General features: G+C 38.8%; 2 protein-coding genes across 4 annotated transcripts in view; one reads left to right on the top strand and one right to left on the bottom strand.

The window, feature by feature from the left end:
• Positions 1-25,235, top strand: part of LOC137283769 (protein N-terminal asparagine amidohydrolase-like) — a 636,304-nt gene that overhangs the window by 207,094 nt on the left and 403,975 nt on the right. The window lies entirely within an intron of this gene.
• LOC137283224 (uncharacterized) lies at positions 13,051-23,329 on the bottom strand. Its single transcript, XM_067814659.1, has 5 exons — positions 21,957-23,329; positions 20,838-21,619; positions 19,962-20,077; positions 14,841-15,089; positions 13,051-13,431 (listed from the first exon to the last, which is right to left on the bottom strand). Exons 1-5 carry the CDS (start codon positions 23,327-23,329, stop codon positions 13,051-13,053), a joined length of 2,901 nt encoding a protein of 966 aa, XP_067670760.1.

The raw sequence follows: 25,235 nt of genomic DNA, 5'->3' as shown, positions 1-25,235 counted from the left end.
ACCCTTTAGTACACAGTGTTTGTTTACAGAACAAAGTACAGAAAGATAAGAACATTGAAATCTTACTAGCCTGAAAAGAAAGAACCTTCCTCCTTTAAGAGTTCATGCAGAATGTATGAGGAGGGCAGGTGAGGAAGACAGTTTAGGTAAGAGGACAAAAAGGCCAATCAAAAGACAGGTAGCATCTGACAGGTGTCACAGGAAGTCAGATGCTATAAAGCTATGTATTAGATAGTGAAAGTTTCTAAACATAGAGAAGGGGAAGCTGGTGACATCAGAGGCTGCTAAAGGTATTGAAGATTGAAGATACAGGAAATTCTAAAAAATTGTAACAAGTGCGTGTAATAAAGGGCATATTATCATCAACATACATCACTTCAGCAGCCATATTGATCACGTGACAGTGAGTGTCATATAGAATTTCATATATGGAAAAAGTCTCTGATGGATTCTGTATCTGGGAATTGCCTGATAATTCGGTTTTGTGGATAAAGTCTGTCAATTTTATAGCCCCAAAGGGGATTGTCAACAAATTGGTAGTTTACCTAATCCGTATGTATAGTGGTCCATCTTTTTATGTAAGTGCAATTGTTTATACAACTAACTGTTTGTTGACAGCCCATGAAATATGTCTGCAAAATGTTTGTTATGGTGAGTACAGTTCAAGATTGAGGTACTACATTTATATGATTTTGTGATCTTGGGACTAATTTTCAGATATCATGGGTATGTGTGTCTTGAACATATGAATGCAAAAATAAGAATAAATATATAAGAAGAGGTTGGGACTGGAGCTTAGGTTCAAGATATATAGAAGATTCGAGATTCAGGAGTTCGAGATCTGGGGAGTTTACTCTATTAGTGGACTGACATTCAACTGCAGACAAGGACAAATATAAATGAAAACTGCATGAAATGAAAACAGCATGAAATGATGATGACAATGTGTATATGTATGTATATGATGAAACTGTGGGGGATTATGAGAGGATGGTACTTGTGTTATAACTCGGTCAGAGGTATGTCCACCACTCTCCAACACGAGCAAGACATATCAAAGGTTAGGTCCGCTTACTGTAAAAAGGGACAGAAAATTCAATGCTACAAATAAATTCATTGGCTTTATTGAAAAAGACAAGATCAGGTTTGTTGACTGGAATTCTTCTACAGCTGTATATAGCCTCCACATTAATCAAACCCTGGCCCGAATTGAGTGACATATATAAACAATTAAGAGAGAAACATGGGTGGTGGGTTCTGTTATCAGACATGATCCTTCTGGTCAGGCGGTCAAGCCTCTGGATATCTTGTTTTGTCCAGTCAACAACTCCAGGCACTGCAAAAGTAATGGTGGCTTTAACTTTGTTTCGAGCATTTAGCTTTGAGCTCCAGATTTTCTTTAAGTCAGATTTATACCTAGCCTGAAGTTGATGTTGAATCTGTTCATTCTTTAGCTTGTCTCAAACTTGCATTCCAAGATAGGTGCAGGCCTGATCTTCCACAAGATGCTCAATAACTCCTCCCACTTGTAACTTGACCGAACCATCATTAGTTACATTCTCACATTTCAAATGAAGAGTATCATATTTGTGGAGTCCCAATGTCATGCCATTAGAAAAGGACTTGACTAGGAGAACCTGTTTTTTCAAATTGGTATCTCCTTTGTCAATGAGATTGATGTCATCCATGTAAAGGAGATGAGTAAGTGGTGTTGGGGATCTGTGCTGAGGAGACCAGGGATGATAAAATGATAAGACTTGAGTAAATCAAGTAGCCTTTCAGGGAGATCAGTACAATGAAGAGACTACAGTATCTATCTGTGAGGGATTCCATTTGTTGTTCTTGCACCCCTTTGCTCTCTGTAAATTATGTCATTGGAAGATCAGTAAGACGACACAATGTTTGTCAAACACACTGTGAATATTTTGTGTTGTGCATTCAAATGTGATAGGGCATAAATTTTGGGGATCAGTCAAGTCTCCTTTCTTGGGGATCAGTATTGTTCGACCTTTGCAGAATCATGAAGAAACATCATCGTCGAGAGTACTGAAACAGTGAAATAATCTCCAATACTGGTTTCAAATGCCATCAGGCCCTGGAGCTGTATTAGATTTGGAATTTTCAGGCAATCTGGTGAGATGTAGCAGACAAGTGATGCAGTTGTTTTCTCTTGTATTGCATTGTCATAACCACAGTCCCAAAGTTACAGTGGCTGGCTACAGACCACAACTGTTTCCAGAACCATTCATTGATATTCATGGGAGGCTGCCTAGCATGGTCACCATCACCACTTGTTGTATTTGGTCTGTAGAAGTGCTTTTCATTATTTCTATAAAGTTTTGTTTTCCCATTTTTTTTTCTTTAAAGCCAAACTTTTATTTTTGCCTAAGGGAATCAACAATTCGGAGAAATAACTGTTCTTTTGTTGTTTTGTACTGTAATTTTAATTTTCTCCAAACAGCCTTTTGCCATTTTGACATTCCACCCCTGATGATCATATTTTCAGGCACAGTTCTATTCAGGAAATGTATTCTCTAGTTTCCATTACTTCTTTGCGAAGTTCTTTCAAGGTTTGAACAGCATAGACATAACAGTTTACTTCATGTAATGTAAATGGTATGATGTCATTTAATAAATTAATTTCATGTTTGGGCAAAGATATGTTTATTTGCTGAATTGGGAAAAGATATTTGACTTGTTGAATATTATTATTATTTTTTTCTTAATTTTTTTTTTTTTGTACAAACTTTCTACCAGCTCTCTTAAGTTAACCTCAGGATTGATTTTAATGAAACTTTCAGGGATGATTGCCTTGGCGCTAAAATTGATACACAGTTGAAAGAGTCCCGATTTCGGCTTTTGTGGTAAGGGGTGATAACTAAAAATTTCAAAATATTTAAACCACAATATCTCAAAAAATAGAGGAGATAGATTTACTAAATTTTCAATCAATGTAGGCATCATCCTATATCGATTTGAGGCATAGCGTTAGTTTGCCACCATGATAAATTTTTTTTTAAAATGATTTTTTTGTCTATTTTCAAGTTTTAACAGTGGTTGTGTTTAAAAATCTTCTCCTCCTGAACAGCAAATAGTACAATTGTGTTTGATATATCTTTGTAAAGCCCACATTCCAGACTACATGGATCTTTTAAGGCATGCCAATTTCTTGAATAGTTTTGGAGCTATCACCCTTGGAAGTTGGTCCACTTTGTGAAACATGTTTTCATAGGGTTCATAAAAATGTTAGAGCTGGGTAAAACAACATTGTAAATGAAAGGTCACTGTGTTCTGTAATCTGATTGAAAAACATGATCAAATGGTATTAGATTCCTGGAAACTGCAAGACTATTCACTGTGTATTGACATGTAGAAACATCGCAAACAATTGTTTTGTTGTGTCATTAACAGTGGTGACGTCATTCAGATCATATTGTGACGTAAAGTTTGAATGATGTCACAAATGAGCAACTCCAGATGCTACCATGGGAACCAGCTGAAACGGCCAGCTGATGACACTTCACTGCTGTACCCATACTTGATGTAACGAGTGCAGACAGTAAATCCCTGGGTTTACTTTTTTGTTTACAATGTCGATAAACATCATGTGTTGGCCAATTTCCAGGTGTTATTGAGTATTTGAAGCATGGGAATATTTCATTTGGAACCTCCAGTTGACGCCATCAGTTCCAAATCCATTCCCATATTTCGAATGCTCAAAAACACCCAGAAATTGGCCAACACATGATGTTTATCTCCTGAATGGATTTCGTTTTCAAGGTATCAAATTGTATATACTTGAAACGGAAACATTTTTGTTTCACATTATTGATTTGTAGAAACATACAAATGGATAAATGCATCACATTTACAACACAGACATAGGCATTACAGCAGCATTCATTCCTTCAGTGCCAAATTAAGGCATCAACATTTCACAATAACTAACATTTACTTTCTTTGTTATTCTATCCTAAAGACAGTCCAAAAAGGCATTAAAGAAGCAGCATCTGCAAGAAAAGGCAAGTGTACGAGATTCATGTCTATTCATAAAAGTCATCATCATCAGATTTATCAAAGCATGCTGGGATATATGGGATTATACACAGTAGCCTCTTTTAAGAGTCTCATTATGTAACTCTGCCATTAATTTTTTTATGTCCATTTATTTATTTATTTATTTTTATATGTTCAGTGGTGGTACAGCAATTGTTATCTGAACAATGTGCAATGAAATGAATCTGATAAACAGGGTAATTTTGATAGAGATTTATATATTCATATACATTGTGTCAGATCTGTATAACATCATGCTAAAAATTGTGAGAAATAAACCAACAACCAGATATGCTCAAAGAAATAAAAATTCTTTTGACAATGCCAGCACTGACTAATTCCAACGACTTAAAATGTAACATGAAACACTCATTTCACATAAAATTATCATGAAAATATAAATATTCACTATCTATATGCTTAAAACTATTAGAAATGCATTGTCTTCATTATATCTTTTCATCAGTGAGTGTGTATAACTATGTGTGCTTGTGTCCAAGGGAACAGGGCTTGTTGAGTTCCAGCCATAGGTGGTCTGATTAATGATTTAGTGTAAATATACTTTCTGTGTTCTTTAAATGCATTTCCACTTGAGTACGACATAAACAAAATATGACATCAACGTTACAAATTGAAAGACTTTAACCTGAAAGATAATTCTCAGTAATGGGTTTTGTGGTTCATGTTGAACAACTTAAAAAAACAAACTCTGCATGATGGATAACAGTTGGCACCCACCTTACCCTATTCACAACCTGTGACATCTCTGCATACCTGTCACGTGCACAGCTGACTTGCATTGACAAAAGTTGACCTTGCAATACTGTCTGACCATCTGGCCATCCCTTCATCCCATCTCATCATCTCATTGAGCTGCCAACTGTCATGTTAATTCTCTGCTCATCTCATTTTAGATTTGTTTGAAACATTTCTTCCCATTTATTATCCCCCGGCATGTAATTGGGGGGGGATAAAGTCGATGTTTCATCTGTCTGTCCATAATCATTTTGTTTCCGGAGCATAACTCAGAAACCATTCAATATTTTTAGATCAAACTTGAAAGATATATCAATCAGAACCAACAGTGGTGCCTTTTTCTATGTGCAGGTTTTGTGATATATTATTTTCTCAGTTTCCATGGAAATGTTACGGAATTAGTCTCAAAATGGTCGGATGGGCATTGTTTCTGGAACATAACTCAAAAACCATTCAATATTTTTCTGCAAAACTTGTTAGATACATCAGTCAGAGTCTAAAGTGGAGCCTTTTGGTACTTAAAGGTTTTTGTGATTTATTATTTTCTCAGTTTCCATGGAAACGTTTTGGACTTAGTCTCAAAATGAAAGGATGGACTTCGTTTCTGGAGCAGAACTCAAAAACCGTTCAATGTTTTTCTGCAAAACTTATTTTTGTGATTTATTACTTTCTCAGTTTCCAAGGAAACGTTTCGGACTTAGTCTCAAAAGTGAGAGGTGTGTTTCGTTTCTGGAGCATAACTCAAAAACTTTGCAATATCTGTCAGTAAAACTTGGTAGATATGTGTGGCAGACCCAAAAGTGGTGGCTTTTGGTGTTTACAGGTTTGTGTGATTTATTATTTTCTCGGGTTCCATGGACAAGTTTCGGACTTTCTTCAGTTCTAATTCCTTTCTGTCTCTATCCATTTCTCTTTTTATTTCTATCCTTTTCAGTACTTCCTGTTTTCTATTTTCTTCTTTTTGAATTTGTAACTGAATTTCAAGTTTTTTTTATTTCTAATTGATCTGGGCCCGCTTGCACAGAGCTTTCTTAGTTACAATCAATCTTAGGCCCCTACAATCAACTTTACAATCACCATACAATTGCTCTAATCCACTTGCACAAACACGATCTTAAGACAGCATGGATTTAAGATCGCAATCTTAACTGAGATTGAACTCTTCAACGTTGGAGGTAGAAATTTCTTAAACTCGACTCCTGTCTACAGTTGTCTTCAAGTGCGCATAGCATGCAGCGCAAATAAAACGTGGAACTTGTTCCCGCATGCAAATGACATCCCTTCCTTAATCGCATCTTACAGATTTTTCATGAAAAAACAAACCAAAAAAAAACCAAAAAAAACCCCCACAAATCTTTGAAGGAAATGATAACGTTGAAGAAGGAAGCGATAACGTGGAAGGTAACATGTATAATCTCTCGTACCTCAGGGGTTATTCTCTAATTTTTCTACATTCTAATTTTTTATGAACTAAACATGTGATACTGAAACCACAGACCTATCATGTTTTATGCAAGTATTGAAATACAAACAAATACGTTAACAAATTGGGTCTTGAGTTATTGATCTAATAATCAATATGAAAACGTTATTATTTCATGTGTGTTTTATGTGTTGTTGAATGCTCATCCACAGTATATTAATTACTTTATGCTATTTTGTTGATAATTATTTTTTCGTTTTGTTAAAAAAACGTTTTATGCAAATTTCACCTACCCCAGCAAGTGTATTTTTCCCATTTGAAGAATACTTGTATTATATTTAAAAATCTCGTCAGATTCAATTTTTACAAGTAGAAAAAACATAATTTTGTATGTTATCCAACTGTAGATTATTTCAATGATAAACAAAGACAAAATCATTAGCCAAAAAGAAACATGTGGAGATCTGTTCTGTCACAACAGAACATGCATAATAATTGTATTTGGGCATGGAAGATTTTACGGCAACGGCATAATATGCAAAGGGAAACCACTCCCATCTTGCGTAAAAACTAAGATTAGCTGCCCTTGAGTTATTGAAAAGGTCATGGCCACTGCTAATCGCATGCAGACACCTTTCGTTACTATCCTTTCCTTGTTTATCAAAAAGGTATGGTGTTCATACTTTTTCAAACACTGAATCGGGCGAGAATTGTACTCTATGATATCGTCTCGATAATGATGGTGTTCACTACCGCAAATAACGATATTTCTGACGTTAATCGATGTTGCATTCTCCGTGTCGCTGAAGCGTCGAGGCGAATCATACAGTTTTATGCAATATGAAAGCAATCAACAAACGTAAAGCTAATTATTTGCGTGAAATTGACACCAACTTGGACGCCATTTTGCTACTGACTACAATGATCTTAGCTCCTTACAATTGGTTCCGACCAATTGTAAGTTTTGATTGTAACTTACAATGATCTTAGCCTACAATCACTTTGCGCAAGTGGATGGTGATTGTAGCCGAAGCCTAAGATCGTGATCTTGAGGATTTACAATAATTGCAGCTCTAAGATCGTTTTGTGCAAGTGGGCCCTGAACATTCCTCTTGCATCATTTCCAAAACATCTTCTTCAAAAACACCCTCATCAATATAGTGATTCAACACAATTTTCAAAATCTGAAATTGCCTCATTGCAGGTTTGGCATCAAGTTTGATGTCAATCAGAACCTAAAGTGGTGCCTTTTGCTATGTACAGGTTTTTTGTGATTTATTATTTTCTCTGTTTCCATGGAAACGTTTTTCACTTAGTGTCAAAAGTGAGGGATGGGCTTCGTTACCGGAGCACAACTCAAAAACTTTCAGCAAAACTTGACATATATGTGAGGCAGACCATAAAGTGGTGCCTTTTGTTTGTGCAAACACTACACAACAAGCAGACTTTCAACACAATAGTTTATTAATAAACAACTTGGGAGCTGATCGACAACTAAAGAGGGGTGACCAAAAGCTAGGTTACTGTCCTGGAACCACTGCAGCGGTTCGGACAACAAAATGTGTGGAGTCTGCGGACTCTGATTGTAACCTGAGCTCTGGCTTAAAACTAGGGGGTATAAGAATCCAGTTTGAAGTGGATATTTGCCTTGCCCTGGGAGGGAATTACATGAAGTATTGGTCAGCTCTGATAGGCATAGAAATATGTGATGTTATTGAATAGAACAAATAAAAAATACAGAATATGTACAGACAAAGGAACATCGTAAAGGCATATAGCATTAGAACAAAGACAAGGAAGATATATAGAAATAAAAACAGGAATAGACAAATAGCCCATGGTTGAACGGGCTATAGTTAGCGCCGCGGCGCTTGGCAGTGGAATTCAGTCTGCGGACATGGAGTGCAAAAAGGGGAGAGGATCTGCGGATCCTGTGTAAACTTGGAGGGACCATGATGTACATACAGGGAATAATGGAAGGTGATAGGAGCTCACACAAGGAATAGTGAAGAAATATTCCATGGATAAAGAATATGTAAAAAGCACCCATGGGATTGGGAGGGCGGGTAAGCGAATTGTACGTTAGCTGTAATGTTGCGATCACTTAACTTGGAGCGGACGGAAGTAGAGAGGGTTGTGGGAAGTAAAGGTATGCGCATGCGCAATGTATGTAATGGAACTGCGCATACCTCCTGCAGTCCTGGCTGCTCGAGACCAATGAAGGTGGGCGAGACGTACTATAATTTGGGCATAATTCTTATAGAATGGACAACGAGGGTACGAAACATGGTATATCATCGTGAATAAGTAACATATCAAGTGAGAAAACATTTGCACAAACAAAAATTATAAATTGTCATTTTGTGCAAACACTACACAACAAGCAGACTTTCAACACAGTAGTTTATTAATAAACATTTGGCACAACTTGGGAGCTGACCGACAACTAAAGAGGGAAAGCTAGGTTACTTTGGATATTTTCCCAAAGCGAATGAATTATTATTTTTTATGAAGAGAGAGAGAGCACCCCCATAAAATATTATGAAATGAGAGCCCCCAAGTTGTGTAAAAACATACATGAAGGTGCCAAAACTAAATTGCTCCCAATAGCTAGTGCTTAAAACGATGTTGTACAAGTGACAACTGTGCATCTCTAATAACAGATGCAGGTGTACGCACATAGCGCATGTAACAGTCTGACTGCCATCTGCCGAGTGTCTTTATCAGGTGATCCTCCATGCGTACACTAGCCGCAGATGTGGCTGCACCAATGCGAAATGAATGTCCTGAATATTTCCTGGAATCGAGTCCTGCATGTGTCATAGTTTGTGTAAGCCATTGGAGGAACACATTACGTGTGTCTGCCTTCCCCATACAGTCTGCAAACAGAGGGTCATGGCTAGGAGCACCCTGAGAGAGTCTAGCTTGTCTGAAACGGTTACGGTTAGCACATGGACAGATGACAGACTACAGGACAGATGACAGTGTAGTCTGCGAACAGGGATGTGGTAACGCCCTGTCTGAAGACATCAGTTTTCAAGGCCTTTAGTGTCAGAGTACACTTCCCTTGGGTATGGTCCATTGTCACATCGGACAGAATTATGTTGGTACTGGCATTGAATTCTCCTGAGCATGTAAATTCGGCACATCTGAGGAAACCGAAGAAAGCTGTGGTGCACATGACCTCCATGACCAGATCGTTAAAAGGTCCTAACACTCCCTCTCGTAGTTTTAACACGATTTTTTGTAATATATCATAAGTTACAGACAGGCGTGTAGCTATACTGGGTTTCTGCAGTTTGTTATAGCCATGGAGGAGAGTATGCAACTAGTTCAGAGCGCCACAAGGGACTAGGTCAAACACTGTGTGCGTACCTGCTTTTAGATAAGTGAACCGAATATCCGCAAGGTATGACTTCACAGTGCTATAATAAAGTTTAGCTTCACCAAAACAGTATGCCACGTATTGTTGTAATAATGCTGAGTTCACTGGTGGTAGGTTCCCAAAAGGCTCAGTGAGAGTTGTATACAAGCCGTATTGAAGGAGGAATGAGATATAGGACTGGAAACCAGTTGCATAAGTAGTTCTGGTTCTTGCTCCAATAGAAGCCTTCCATAGAGTGTTCAGATGTCTTGCCAGACCCATTTCAGTTGTGACGGCGGTGGACAGGGTGTTGCTTAGAGGTCTGCTGTGGGTGCTAGGGTCGGGATCTGTAGTCGAGATAAAGAGTCAGCAATTTCATTACGAACACCAGGCATGTGTTTAGCATGTACAACAAAATTGTGAGGAGCAGCTAACGAAGTTAACCTGCGCATGTAAGGCATAATGTCCTTGCATTTTGATCTACCTTTCTTAATAATGTGTACAGTGGAGTCATTGTCACAACAGAAAACAATCTTTTTAGTTGACCACTTTTTGCCCCATATCACTGCTGCTACCACGATGGGGTATGGTTCTAGGAGAGCCATAGATCGACTGTTACTGTGACACAGATTTTGAAAGTCAGTTGCCCATGGTTCAGAGAACCATGAGCCATTGAAATATCCACCATAGCCTACCGTAGATGCATCAGTATACAGTCTCATCTCTGGATCTAGTGTTAATGATGATTCATGGAAGAATGACACACCGTTCCACTTGCGAAGAAATGTGCACCACATGTTCATGTCTGCACGACATTCCGAGGATATAGTCACTCTGTGATGCAGTTCTTTCTCTTACTTGGAAAGATCAATAAGATAAGACACGAATGACCACCCTGGTACCACAACTTTGCAGGCGTAACACAAATGTCCTATCAAAGATAGCAATTGTTGTTTGGTGCACTTTATCTTGTGACTGAATTCTTGAATCATGTTGGATATCCTGGACAGTTTGTCATTGGGGAGACGTGCAGTCATTGTCACAGAGTCTAGCACTATACCCAAGTACTCCATCTCACAAGCCAGTCCCAGCGTTTTGTGTTCGGATAGGGGAATCTGTAGCTTTCTGAAGACATATCTGAGAGTGTCACTTGGGGCTGTCAATAGTGAGAAAGTCGTTGAGTAGAGCGAGCGTGAATTTGACATCATAGTTATTTTTGAAAATCCACTCTATAGCATGGGAGATATGAACGAAGATGTGTGGGCTAGATCTACACCCAAACGCAAGACGTTTAAAGAAATAGTACTGATTCTCCCATTTGAAGCCAAACAGTGGCCAGAAGTTGGGATGGATTGGCACTTGTTTAAAAGCATCCTTGATATGCACCTTGCACATTAGAGCACCCTTGCTGACTTTGTTCAATTGTTGTATGGCATCATCTAGTGTCACATAAGTTAGGGAGCACATGTCTTTGTCTATCATGTCATTGATGCTCTTGATGACAGAGTGGTCATGAGGTGCTGACAAATCTAGGATCAGCCTTTTCTTGTGGCTATATTTACCTTCGGCTAGCCCCAGTGGACTAATTTGAAAGCGTTTAAAGGGTGAATGCTGAAACGGTCCATCGATATAGTCATTATCCAGTTCTTGTTGTACTAAGGTAGAAACAGTTGTAGGCATGCTCCGGAGTGTTGTTGAATCTTTCAGCTTTTTCATTCCCTTTGGGATGGTAGCTGGTTGTCGTGCTGTGTTGAACCCCACTGAATTTCTGGAGGTTTGAAAACAGTTTTTTTTTAAATTCCCAACCCAGGTCATGATGTAGTCTTCTTGGAAACCCATACCTCATGATGAAATCATTGAAAATTATCTGGGCTATTGTTTTTCGCCTTTTTGTTTTTCGTAGGGTAGGCTTGCGCCAACCGAGTGGTCCATGATGTATTCAAATCCGCTGACACTTTTCTGTAGATGTAGGAAGTCAATTGAGGGCAAGGTCAAAAGGTGCTGTTGTGATCACGGGTATCATTGGGCCTCGGATTTGAGTGGTTGGTTTTGTACATTAAAGTCAGCATCTTCCTTCATCTTCGGCCAAAAAAAACTCTCTCTTGCTAGTGCCAGTGCTTTCTCTGCTCCCAGATGTCCCATATTGTTATGTAATTCTCTCAAGACCAGAGTCTTATATTTCAAAGGTAAAATAAGTTGATACCTTGTTCGTTCACCATGTAGCAGAGATTTCTCAGTGTTGTCATCCATACAACTTGCTGGGTCTCCATTGCTTCATTACCTTGCATGATAGCAGCTTTCACTTCAGTTGGAATTGTCTCTGTACATTCTTGCATATATTTCTCAATATCCAAGGGCATTCTTGATAACCCATCTGCATCCTTATTCTTAATGTCTGGCTTGTACTTGATTTCAGCTGGAAGTCTACAAGTTCAGTCAATCAACAATGTCTTGTACTGTCTAGCTTTGCACTGGTTAAGATGTACGTAAGTGGGTTGTTGTCAGTATAGACAGTAAAGTTTGGTGTGTAGTACAAATAGTGTCTGAATTTTTCACACACAGCCCATTTGAGAGCCAGGAATTCTAATTTCCCTGAGTGAAAGTGGTAGTCCTCTGCTGAGGGGTGAGTGTCCTTGAGCCATATCCTACAACTTTAAGTTTCCCATCTTCTCCCTCTTGGTATAACACTGCACCAAGGCCATCTTGTGAAGCATCACTATGGAGAATATACGGTTTCTCAAAGTTTGGATATGCCATAATTTGGGGCTGAAGTAGCAAGTCTATCAGGTTTTCCAGTGTCTCCTGGTGGTGACTGGACCATTCAATGCGATGTGACGAGTTAACTTATAAAGCGAGTTAAAACTTATAAAGCCCAACATTTGGCGAAGATCACCAACTGTCTGAATTTTCTTTGTCTTCAGAGCTTCAACTGACCTGTCTGCCGGATCCATTTGATAACCATCCTCTGACACCAAATGTCCTAGATACCTCACTTGTCACTTGAAAAATTCACATTTCTTGGGTTTGAGTCTTATTCCTTTGGTCTTGAGACACTGCAACACTTTACATAGATCATGTAAGTGGTCTTCAAATGAAGCAGAGTATACCAGCATATCATCTAGATAGGGACAGCAACACTTATCTCTTAAGTCTATCAATGTTTCCTCCAGAAATCACTGAAACTGTTCTGGAGCACCCTTCAGTCCAAATGGAATTCTATTCCACTCATACAGGCCCCATGGAGTGATAACAGCTGTTAAGCGTTTACTCTCTCCTTCATGAAACCTTGATGATAAGCCTTGCCCTTGTCGAGACATGAGAACTATGATTTACCCCTTAAGCCATTTAGGACATCTTGTATCTTCGGAGTTGGTTGCCTGTCACAAAAACTTTTATTATTTAACTTGTGATAATCAATGCATAGTCTCAGAGTTCCATCTTTCTTCTTCACTCAGACCATAGCACTAGAGTATGGAGATCTACTTTTTCTGATGAAGTTCTTTTGAACCAAATCATTGATGTACTCTTTCATTTCTTTGTACAAGGGTAATGGTATAGAGATGTTGTTCAGTTGTACTGGATCTTGACCTGTAAGCCTGATTTCTAAATTCAAGTTTGTTGCATAGCCTATGTCATCTTCATTTCGTGAGAATGCATCAGATTCTTCATAGAGCACTTGCTTGAACTGTTCAACCTCTTTGATGGACAGACGGTTGTTGTCAAGATGGATGCCAAAGTCGTGACCCTGCATCAGCATTGTCATTGACTTTAGAATTGTCTTCTGAATCTGTCTTTGCCAAAGATACAGAAACTTCGTTTCCTTCTGATTGCTCTGGGACCAAAGCAGATATTGATTTCACCATATGAAGTGTCCCAAGGGTTGTCTTACTGTGGAGTGAGATATCTCGGTTAGTCACATTTGTAATGGAGACATTGACTGATGATGTTGATCCTTTCCGTAAGTTAACAACGCAGCCCATGACTTCAATGACTTCTGGTAGATCATATGTCTCTAACGGTTCAAATAACACTTTAGTTTTCTCCCAAAGATTAGTTCTTGTTATACACTTCACTTCACATGTCTGTCCTTGAGGAATCTTTACACCCTGTCTACCTAGTGACACCTGCCCAATCTAATCAATCTTCTCTTCATTAATGAAGCTGACTAAAGCTGTGAGTTTTTCAACACTGCCAGTTGGTATTTTAGTTTAGTAATTCATCAGTTGAACTTTGGATTCTAAAGTTTAAAGATATTTACTGAGATAGTGTTCAATAATGCTGTATCCGACGATTGGTTTGTCAATGCCCCTGGAGTTGGTAACAAGAAAAGGAACACACAACAGCTTGTCATCCTGTCTTTTCCAAGATGGAAGGACAATGGTACCCATCCCTTAAATGGAATTATCAGCCTATCAGCAGCTCTTACTTTGAGATTTGTATTCAAAAGTTCTGAGATTGGTCTGGGTTCCATCTTTGGACAGTGTCTTTTTACCCATTTCATAGAGAGATACCTGGGCTCCAGTATCCCATAGAACTTCTGTTTGAATTCCTTCTAGTACACAAGTCAGTGCAGCTCCTTCCAATTAAGTCAACAACTGTCTGTTGATCTTTTGGTGATAGTGATGTGCCTAAAGAAACCACTCCAATCTCAAGTTCCCATGGAGCATGCTGGCAACTTTTGTCACAGTAGTAAGCCGTCTGACAGTTCTTACACCCAAACCTCCCTGTCCTGTCACACTGAACACACACTGGACATACTGAGGAAGTTGGCGTTGTGTGGGACAATGATTCCCCTCTTTCATAGACCTTGTCCCATTTCCCTGTCCATAAGAGGCGACTAACGGGATCAGGTGGTCAGACTCACTGACTTTGTTGACACATGTCATCGGTGTTTGGATTGTCTTGTCCAAACTATGTTATTAACAGACCACCGCCATATAGCTGGAATATTGCTGATATTACATAAAACTAAACTCACTCACTCACTCATTTCCCTGTTCCGACTGGCACTTCCTCTGTTTGCAACCTGCCTGGCAGTTCTGCTGAGCTACAGATGAAACAATGGTCACATTTTATTCCTGCCTTCTGACAATCTCCACATCCTCGCCTGAACCTTTTTGTTTGTTGCAGCTCTTTCCTTAAAGCTTTCACTTCTGCTCTCAAATCCCTTAGTGTTTCTTACTCCTCAGTCTCTTTTCCCTCTTCAGTGTTCAAGTTTTCTTCAGTGATGACTGATCACACCTTAGCTGACTTGGACATTTTCTTTCGTCTCTCCTCACTCTCACTGACTATCATGTTTATTCTCGTTGTTAATTCCTTATCAGAGGGATTTGTTTTGATAAGGTCCTCTACAACCAGGGCTATGCCTTCATCTCGGAGTCCAGTCTGGATACTGCAAAGTGTCATTTGGCACACAAAATGCTGGTCATAGTTCAAAATAGAACCCTCCTCCTCGGTGGCGAAGGATACTTTCTGGCCTAGGTCCAAGATCTGGCAAACAAAATGTTAATGTCAACTTTGATTTTATTCGCTTTGAGGTTATTCTTCCTGCATGTTTGAAGGAGATTCTCCTGGTTTCTGTCATGATCATTTGAGGCCTTTTTTGACACTTACTCCATACCAGGATGTCATCATGTGCTGCAAACACTCCCTTCAAGCCTTTTAGTGCATCATCCATACACCTTTAAAACAAAAGGGAAATGCCAAATGGCATTCTCAACCATCAGTATTTCTGGCACAATGGAACTGCCTAGTCATTTCTCTGAAAGGCTTTCTTCTTCGGGTCGATGCACAGGCGCATGGCACAGTTGGCTTTCATGGCAACTACCAGATTGCTAATCCACTCAGTGGGGGTGTTCTGTTATGAGAAGGGTCTTGTAGTTTCCGAAATAATAACACTACACAGATCTTCTCCTACATGTTTCAATCGTGTAGCTTCAGGGGGAAGTGATTTCAGTTAAACAGACTGTTATGAAGTCACTATACAACTGTATACAAATGTTGTGACACAGCGTTGCCATGACATCACATTGACAGCTTTAACATTGACACTAATACAATAGAAGCATAAGAAATACAAGTATAATTCCAATCAGTAATCAGTAGCGCAAAGAGTCACCTTTTCTAAACTGTTAAACTAAAAGAAACCTAAGTCCAGACAGACAAGTGAATCCCTCACCTTTGGCTGTCATATCCAAGAGAGCAGAGTAAAAAAATAATATGTTCATTTATCCCTAACCTTAAATTCTAACCCAATGAAAACCATGCTTAGAAAATTACCCAATAAATGCCTACTAAAGAAAAGTTCTGTGGACTGATCCCATTGCTCATGAGAACCCCTTGCACCAGCCCATCCCAGTACGACACTGTGGAAGAAGCATGCCTGATGGATCCTCACCCCTCAAGAGCTAAATGAAGCCTACTGAAGCCTAAACCTAGTGTATTGGTTATATTGAAAAGTTAACCCTACCATTACATATCACTCTTTCATATATTATACTGTTAAAAGACACATCACTTGAGAAATCCGCAGATGAAAGGTACATCAATCGTTTTTGTGGATATTGATGGATACATTTCCCAAACAACGTAATAGCCTGACATTGCTCCTATAACTTTAATTTGTTTTAATTTTAATATTTGCATTTTGTTTTTATTAGTTGTCATATCATTCAGCAGAATCATTGTTTTCGTCATGAAGTGTAATGATACAGACAACATGCACTAGGGCATACGTGTGAATTATGATTCACTTAGGCAAACTATAAAATGTCTAGATATTACATTCCTGCCATTCATTCTCTATAATTATCAGCAGATTGCTTCTTTTTATTAAGTTTCAAAATGCATACAAGTATGATTATAAATTAAAGTAATTTGGATTATAAACCAACTATAAAGACGTACAACTATAAAGACATGTATGTACATATAGGTGAGTGAACGTTTATGAACCAAGTTGAATTAGCAAGTGAAGAAATTTATCATGCAGTATTTTCACTTCAGTCCCCACCTCGCTTCCGATGAAGAAGTCATTATGTTACACGTTGTGTCGTCAAAATCCTCTTGGTCATGATTCAAATACATACTTAAAGGTCACATGCAACGTAAAACACAACTTTGCAGATTCTGGTACCTTTCGGTATGCACTAACCGAAACAAATCATAAAAAATGGCAATTCAACCTATAAAGTTGAAAAAAACGTGCTGAAAAAAAACCCTGTGAAATTGGAGTTCAAATGTTTCACTAAATTCCCCCCATCGCTGGGGGGAAAACTGGTTTCAACAGCTGTGCTGCACTGCGTCCATGACGCATGCGCAGTAAATAGGTTCGCGGAGCTTCAAACAGCATGCATGCCCAACTTCTAGGTCATGTGCAGTAGTCTAATCTTGGTTGTGTACACAAACAAGTAAATAATCTACTTGTTACGTTAAAAAACTTGTTGATTGTGGTAAGCAGTCTCTGTCACAGAGAAAGCTCAGTGTCTGGTTTATTCACACCTATATGTCTGCCTGCCTGTCTGCTAAAGACAACATGCAGTACACAGCTTCAATCATTGACCACGTGCAATTTGAACTTAACACCTATCAGACTATACGACATAAAGAAAATAAATTGATTTATTAGTTGTGCACCCGTCGTAGGAAGCCGTCGTTACACTAGAGTGCACAGCCACCCGCTACGACTGGGTTCGGTCTCCTGAGGACTTCGTTTCGGGGGAAGTAAGCCCAAGTACAAAATATTGCGATTGTACGCTTATAATTTTGTTTATTTGTTTTTTTTTAAAAGCAGCGATATATATTATATGTCATGAATAAGTGATAAATGTGATTTAATTATGATTGATTTTTTGGTTGCATGTGACCTTTAACTACTAGTAGAAAGTAGTTTTTATTTTCTAACTTGATGAAAACAAACCATAATCTCATTAATTCAAGCAGACTTTAGCCCGTGACTTCACGATTTTCAAAAATGGCAGCGCCCTGTCTGATGATAAATGCTATTTATGAAACTGTCGACAACACAGGAATACATTTCACAAGCTTTACTGATCAAAAAGACATATGTATCATCTTGGAAGTATGTATTTGGTGTAGGGGGAATCCTCATGACTGGCTAGAGCATATTGCAGCTGACTCCCAAGCATTGGGAGAACATTCGATGATCATGATACACTCAGCTAAGCTACTGCCGACAAAATGATATACTGTAAACTGTACCTGGTTCAAAAACTTCTGAAAGCTTTGAGCTTAAGTACGTTTACTGGTTATATTGAACTGGGAACTGTCCACTGAGTACATACAAATAAGTTATTGTCTACAATAGTGATATGCTGTAAGTGAGGAGGTAAAATGAGCAAGCCACGCATCAACTATCTGGTCACAAGTTTTGTGCCACCTGAGCTAACTGCCGCACCTTGCCACTATAACTGTTACAATCTCCAGAGTACATGAGCAAACAGCCAAGCCTCGACTTCTATCAACATTGGCTATGCAGTCCTGTACATATGAGCTATCGAAATACGTGTACAAGACAAACTTTGACTATACACGAATTCAGAGTAATTTAATTAAGAATATTCCTCCCTGGTGATGTTGGGGAAGGCGGTGGGTTTCTGAAGCACCACAATAAAACAAACATGGCAGAACCTTGGCAAAACTTGATAGATATATCAATCTGAACCTATAGTGGTTCCTTTTGATAAATACAGGTTTTTGTGATTTATTATTTTCTCGGTTTCCATGGAAATGTTTCAGACATAGTCTCAAAAGTGAGAGGTGTGTTTCGTTTCCGGAGCAGAACTCAAAAACTGTTCAATATTTTTCTGCAAAACTTGGTAGATATATCAGTCAGAACCTGAAGTGGTGCCTTTTGCTATGTACAGGATCTTGTGATGTATTATTTTCTCGGTTTCTGTAGATGCAAGAACAAAATCTTCGACACTCGCATCAGAGTTTATTATTTTCACCTTTAGTTACAATAATTCGGCTGTAATTTATTCATGAAAACTGTGACGTTGACTGACTGACGTTGACTGACAGATGAATGCTTGCGTACTACATTGGGATAGACGTTTTACGAATCAAGGGCATGGAGAGATCTGTACAGCTCTGATGAGGTTCAAAAAACTACAATGTAAGCAAATATAATTTCATAATCTTTGCTCAATGCACTTCAAACTTATTTACTTTAAGCATTAACAAACTTTACACTGTGCACTAAAACTGCACAAAAACACACAGTTGAATATAAATTCAAAATTTGTTTACCATTAATTATATATAACTCATTACTACTACAGCTAATTTAGGAATAAAAGTAGAAGTGATATGAATTCAAAGTAACTTACATTTGTTCCTTAACATGCTGTGATTAGCAGACAGTGGGGTGAGCAACTTTCCCGCATGGTGGTCAGGCACAGACTGAAGAGCATGCTTTTTCAGATCATGTGCTACCTTAGGGATGTCATGTGATAAACAAGTGCTGGAAAGGAGGCTAATTGGCGTGATTTGGCGTAAGTGGATCCAGGTCATCAGGGTCAGTTGACACAGGGGTCAAAGTTCAAAATAGCCTCCACTTCACATAGGAAAGTTCTGTACATCTCATCATCCAGTCTGTGACCAAACTCATGCAGCATAGGATTCAGAATGTTTTGGACAGATCTCACCATTCTTTCCCAAACACCGCCCATGTGACTCGCAGCTGGGGGATTAAACTTCCAAGTGATATCTTTCTGAGGAAATATGAAGCCAATTTTGATTGATCCATATCAAGCAAAGACTGACTCAGTTCTTTTGCACCACCTCTGAAGTTTGTACCATTGTCACATACAATTTCTTTCACTGGTCCTCTACGAGCAATAAATCTACGAAGAGCATTGATAAAAGAATCTGTGTCCAAAGAATTAGCAGTTTCTAGATGGACAGCTCTGCTAACTAGACACGTGAAAAGAGCACCGTACCGTTTAACACTTTTTCTGCCTTCTTTCACTATATGCGGGCCAAAAAAATCAACACCAGTGAAGGTGAAAGGAGGAGCTGGATTTACGCAATTTGCTGGCAGTTCAGACATCTGCTGTACACTGGTTGGCATCTTGAATCGTCTACATGTGACACATTTACTCAAGACACTTCTAACTACTGAGTTTGCACTTGTAATCCAGTACCTTTCTCTCAGAGAAGACAAGAAATTATTGCGTCCTGCATGTCCCAAACTGTGATGAATGTCTTGAATAATCAAAGAAGAAACATGGCATTTTCGTGGTAACAAACGTGGATGTTTCATATCACCTGAGATGTCAGCTTTGTTAATACGACCACCAACACACAGCAAACCATCACGGACAACTGGATTCAACTTACAAATCGAATTGCTTCTAAGGAGACCAACGTGTACTCGGCCTCGTCACATGAACTGACAAGGGAAGCAAGTTCTGCTTTGTAATGAGTCTGCTGAACAAACCTGACTATTCTGTACTCTGCAACATCAAGCGTCCTTGACTGTCAGTGACCTTAGAAACTTGTGCTTTTGAATTTTTCCTTTTGATTGAAGGTATGAGAAGAATCTGTGGTAGATTGCCACCGCTCGTTTCAGACGATGCCATGACGAATAATGGTTCACAAGACGTTAAGCAGCATCAGTGTCTTGGACATCAGTATTGGACTGTACCAGACTAACAGCTCCCTGACTCTCACATTCAAAGACAGGCCATTCTGATTCAGCACTTCTGAGAATATCTGGCCCCCTGAACCAAGCTGTTGACTTAAGAAACAATTTGCAACTTAATCCACGAGACGCAGTATCTGCTGGATTCTGCCTCCTGTCAATGTACTTCCACTGTTGATGAGAGGCGTAATCCCTGATCATCTTGACTCTGTTTGCCACAAAGACTGGATATCTATTACGCTCATTGCAAATATAATGAAGCACCATCGTGGAGTCAGTATAGTATGTAACACTATCAATATCAATATCTGATTCCTTGAGCAAAAACTGGCCTATTTTCACTGCTGTGACTGCTGCAGTAAGTTCAAGTCTCGGAATAGTCACAATTTTTAAAGGTGCTAACCTGGCTTTGCCCATCAATAGGGAGGTCTAAATGTTGTCCTTGTCATCACATAAGCGAAGGTATGCCGCACACCCATATCCTGAAACACTGGCATCAGAGAAGATATGCAGTTGACTTGAAATAATATTTCCAAAATCTATTGGTTTGAGACAACATTTGACAGACAAACCTTTCAGATATTCCATGTCAGAGAGCCATTGCTCCCATCTCAGCTTATGGCCATCATCAACATCATCCCAGCCGAGAGATTTATCACTACAGAGATCTTGGAGAATCCTCTTCACTGGCAACAAGATTGGAGAGACAAGTCCCAGTGGATCGTACAGAGAGGACATTGTAGACAAAATGCCTCTTCTGGTTGGTGGTTTGTGAGGTAGATTAACTGAAAACCTGAAACTATCCATCATAACATCCCACTGCATACCAAGTGCTCTTTCCATTGGAATATCATCATATCTCAAATCTATAGTCTGTACTTCTTTGGAACAATGCTCAGAAGGAATAGACGAGAGAACCTCTTTAGTGTTGCAAGTAAACTTGGTGAGATTGAAGCCACTTTCTGCACATACTGACTGTAAATCGGATATCAGTTTTACTGCAGTTTGATCATCCTTAACAGATTTAAGGCAGTCATCCACATAAACGTTCCGCAGAATGGTTTGGATAATGTCATTATCATACCTATTCTTTGCCTTGTTTGCCAATTCCCTCAGGGCATAGTTAGCAATTGTTGGCGATGATATGATTCCAAATGTGTGGACAGTCATTCTGAACTCTTTCAGTTCCCCTTGAATATTCCCATTGGGCCACCAGAAGAATCTAAGAAAGTCTTGTTGTTCCTTTGGCACCTTGACCTGATGGAACATGGCTTCCACATCTCCCATAAATGCCACAGATTCTGAACGAAACCTTGTGAGAACACCAATCAATGAATCAATCAAGATCTGGTGCCTGGAGAAGAACATCATTAAGTGAACAACCATTACATTTTGCACTACAGTCAAATACAACTCTGATTTTGTTTGGCTTTTTAGGATGGTATACGCCATGATTGGGCAAGTACCAAACACAACCCTCTTTGCCAATTAACTCACTTTCAGGTACTTCACAAGCATAACCTTTTGAAATTATGGTGTCCATGAATTTCACATAGTCCTTATGGTACGTTTTATGTCTTAACATTTTCTTCTTTTGCCAAAGGACACGTTTGATAGCTTGCTCTCTGTTACTTGGCATAAGCCTTTCATTACGGAAAGGAAGTGGAATTTGGAAATGGCCATCAATATACTGAATACTGTTTTCTGTTTTCTCCATGAATTGCTGATCCTCTATAGAGTAGCCACGTGCATCTGGTGTACTGTCAAGATCGTTCTCACTGAAGTCTAATTCAAATAGCTTCAAAACTGTTTCTGGTGCTATGCATTCCCTCAACTTCTCAACTTCATGAAGGATGATTCTATTACAGACAACGGTATTGTCAACAATATTCTGCCGAACTTCCATTGGGCCATTGATTGTCCAGCCATGTTTATGCAAGACAGCAAAATGTCCTGAATCATTTGATGAAACAACTTCTAAAGGTTTGAGAGCTTCTGGACAGTTACTACCAATCAAAATTCCAATATCAAGATTTGGCATATACGTTGGCAACTTATCTGCAACTGCTCTGAGATGAGGTATCTGTTTGAGCAATTTTGTCTTTGGAATGTGAGCATGATCAACAGGCATAACTTCCTTAGAATATGTACCGGGGAGACTCACATAATTAGTGCCATCAAGGTCCGAGACGACAAGACCGTTTACCACAGATATATTGACATGTTCTGTGCCATTCATCGTCTGGAGCTTCAGTGTAGCTGGTTTAGACTTGACATCCAGTCGATTTCTCAGATCCTCAGTCATGAAACATCCAGTGCTCCCGTTGTCCAACATAGCGTTGGTAGTCGTCACCTTATTGCTGCCTTTCACTGTTACTTGAACGGGAAGAATTGGTTGGAAAATGGTTTCAATACAATTAGATTTGGATGCATTGCAACTTGTAGAATTGTTCAAACCTTTGTCAGATTGCTCATTCCCTTTATCACTGTTAACCTTATGACTTGCATTCCTATTGGACTGATAACCATTATCACGCATAGCTGTTGGATGACGTTTATTGCAGGTCTTGCAGATCCTTTTCCTCATACACCCTTTAGCAGAATGACCAAGTCCATAACAACTGAAACATCTGTTTTTCAAAAAGTCACGTTTTTCCACAAGGGATTTCTGTTTGAAATGTTTACACTCATCAAGATCATGAAACTGTTTGCAGTAGAAACATTTGGGACTGTTGACCTTACCATCAGGCGAGTTTCCAACTTGTGTGACAAAATTTGCTGACTGAGACCTTGAGGAACACTGTTTACCTTTACTGGAGCTGTTACTTTTAGGCTGAAGAAGATTCTGGCTAGCGATAAGCGCCTGTTTACCAAATGTTGGCTCATTCGTGGACTTTGCTGCAAATTCGATGAAGTCCACCAGGTCCTTAAATCTGTTGAAACACTCCCCGTTCATCCTTATAGGCGTTACACGGTCCCTCCACTTGCTCTGGAGATGCTGTGGAAGCTTCAACACAATAGCTTGCAAACAAGGAGCATGATTGAGAACCAACAGCTGAGACATATTCTGCATGACATGGTAGCATTTCTTAAGATTGAAAGAGAACTGTTTAACTCATTAAGGCCGAGAGCCGCATATATGCAGCAAATTAATTAGCTTCTCACACCAAGAGCCTCGTATTGGGGGTAATATAAAGCACCTCTTATTCAGCGAGAGCCGCATATTGGGGGTTATGAAAAGCACCTCTCACTCAACGAGAACCACGTATTGGGGGTTTTACATTTTAAATTCGTACTGTACCTATAATTTCAATCAATTTAGCAGTATTGATCAAAGATTAGCCTTTCTTACGAGAGAGATTACTTTCTGTGTTAATTAGAACAACTATTAATGTGTTTTGATAACAATTGCTTGCAATGTCGGGGGCTTATACAGGCAAATGAACACATGTCTAGGAGAAAAGGAATTATGAGATGTTGTTACAGGAGGTACGTGTTTGTTACTCGTCATTGGGAGTGAATACTGAGATACTATGTTTGCACATTGATTGAATTACCGGTGACAAGGTTACGAAACCTTCTTCTAAATTAAATCATTCATTCATTCATTGTAATAGTTCATATAATGAATCGTATTTGAAATAAACCAAGTTACTAATTTAGACCTAATTCATTTGCGACTATTGATTTTTAAAGTTGACAATAATACATAATCGAATATGAAGTGATAACTCTTGCATCTACTCATAATATACACATATAGTACACATAAACCATACAAAGGTAACTGGGATATTTTGTTCAAGCTGTTTCATGCTTATTTGAAATGTGATTTTTCAATGCAATTTACATAAGCATTGTGTAAGAAACGTTTGTATTTGATCTCTGTAATTATCTTATCCTGTGTAATCATCACGTGTATCAGATCCATCGTCAATAAAAGGAGGAGAGTATATCAGTTACGGAATTGATGCGTATAATCATTCAATCAGACAACACTAAATATATGAACACCTCTTTCAACCTCAAAATAACAGCGCTAGCGTCTTGTCGAATGCATGTCCAGGTAAACTTTTGTCCGGTGACAAGTGTAAAACAAACTTATGCGCTGTTACATCATTGGACAACCTGTTTTGTGGAGTCACGCCCATTGTCAATCTTCTGAACCTCATTTGCTTTCAAAACAAATATAAGTATGCCCATCTTCATAAATATTTGGGGAGATTACATGTGTATACATCACAATAAATCAGTATCATGTTACTTTTTTTATTTCTATAATACATGTACTTGAATTATGATATTTATTCATAACAATGTACAGATTATATTGAAATGTTCAGCAGGCCATTATGTTTGATGTACAAGTAGTGTGCGCAAAAAGTATACGCAAATAAATACTATCTCTACTCAATGATTGGATTGGGTTATCCAGGGTAAAAATAATCGGATTGTAGCGCTTTGACCGCTTAGAAAAAAAATAAACTCGTCAAAGTGCTTGTTAGTCCTACGTGTACATTTCAGGGATCCTTGCGATTATGTATGTTCACGATACACAAAGTTTTTCATGATAGCTAGAGTTGATAAAGCCAAAATCTAGCATATCGATTGGTCAGTGATCTAACCAATAGTCAATCTGTATCCAAGCTGTCTAGTGACCGAACATACTCTTCAGAAATTTAGCCCACGCCTCATCACCTGTCATTTCCAATGTGACAGGTATCTCATGATACGATTGGTCATAGATAACAAATCAGGGACGATATTGAACAGTTAAGATACAAAACGTCCTATTCGGGAACTTTGATGACGCCCATCCCATGACCCTTTGTCTTATGTATGTGCAAGGAATAGCATTATACAATATGTATTCATGTATGTTCGTATATTTTCTGCGTTAAATCTAGATGAACCAAAGCGACAAACTGTGAATCTGTTATATGTAAGTCACAGACTAGCTTATTAGTACT

The sequence above is a fragment of the Haliotis asinina genome, chromosome 5 (genome assembly GCF_037392515.1).
Source record: "Haliotis asinina isolate JCU_RB_2024 chromosome 5, JCU_Hal_asi_v2, whole genome shotgun sequence".
NCBI classification, from domain to species: Eukaryota; Metazoa; Mollusca; class Gastropoda; order Lepetellida; family Haliotidae; genus Haliotis; species Haliotis asinina.
Note: the sequence above shows the minus strand (reverse complement) of the source record. Positions and strands in the feature narration are given on the sequence as shown.

Bases quoted from the DNA above. Each gene is read 5' to 3' on its own strand.
- LOC137283224 (XM_067814659.1), bottom strand. From the start codon at position 23,329: ATGTCTCAGCTGTTGGTTCTCAATCATGCTCCTTGTTTGCAAGCTATT. The intron at 20,078-20,837 runs GTTTGTCTGTCA...TTGATGTTGCAG, and splicing joins TGACATGGAATATCTGAAAG to AGTACAGAATAGTCAGGTTT. The intron at 15,090-19,961 runs GTAAGTTGAATC...TTTGTTTGCCAG, and splicing joins CCTTAGAAGCAATTCGATTT to ATCTTGGACCTAGGCCAGAA.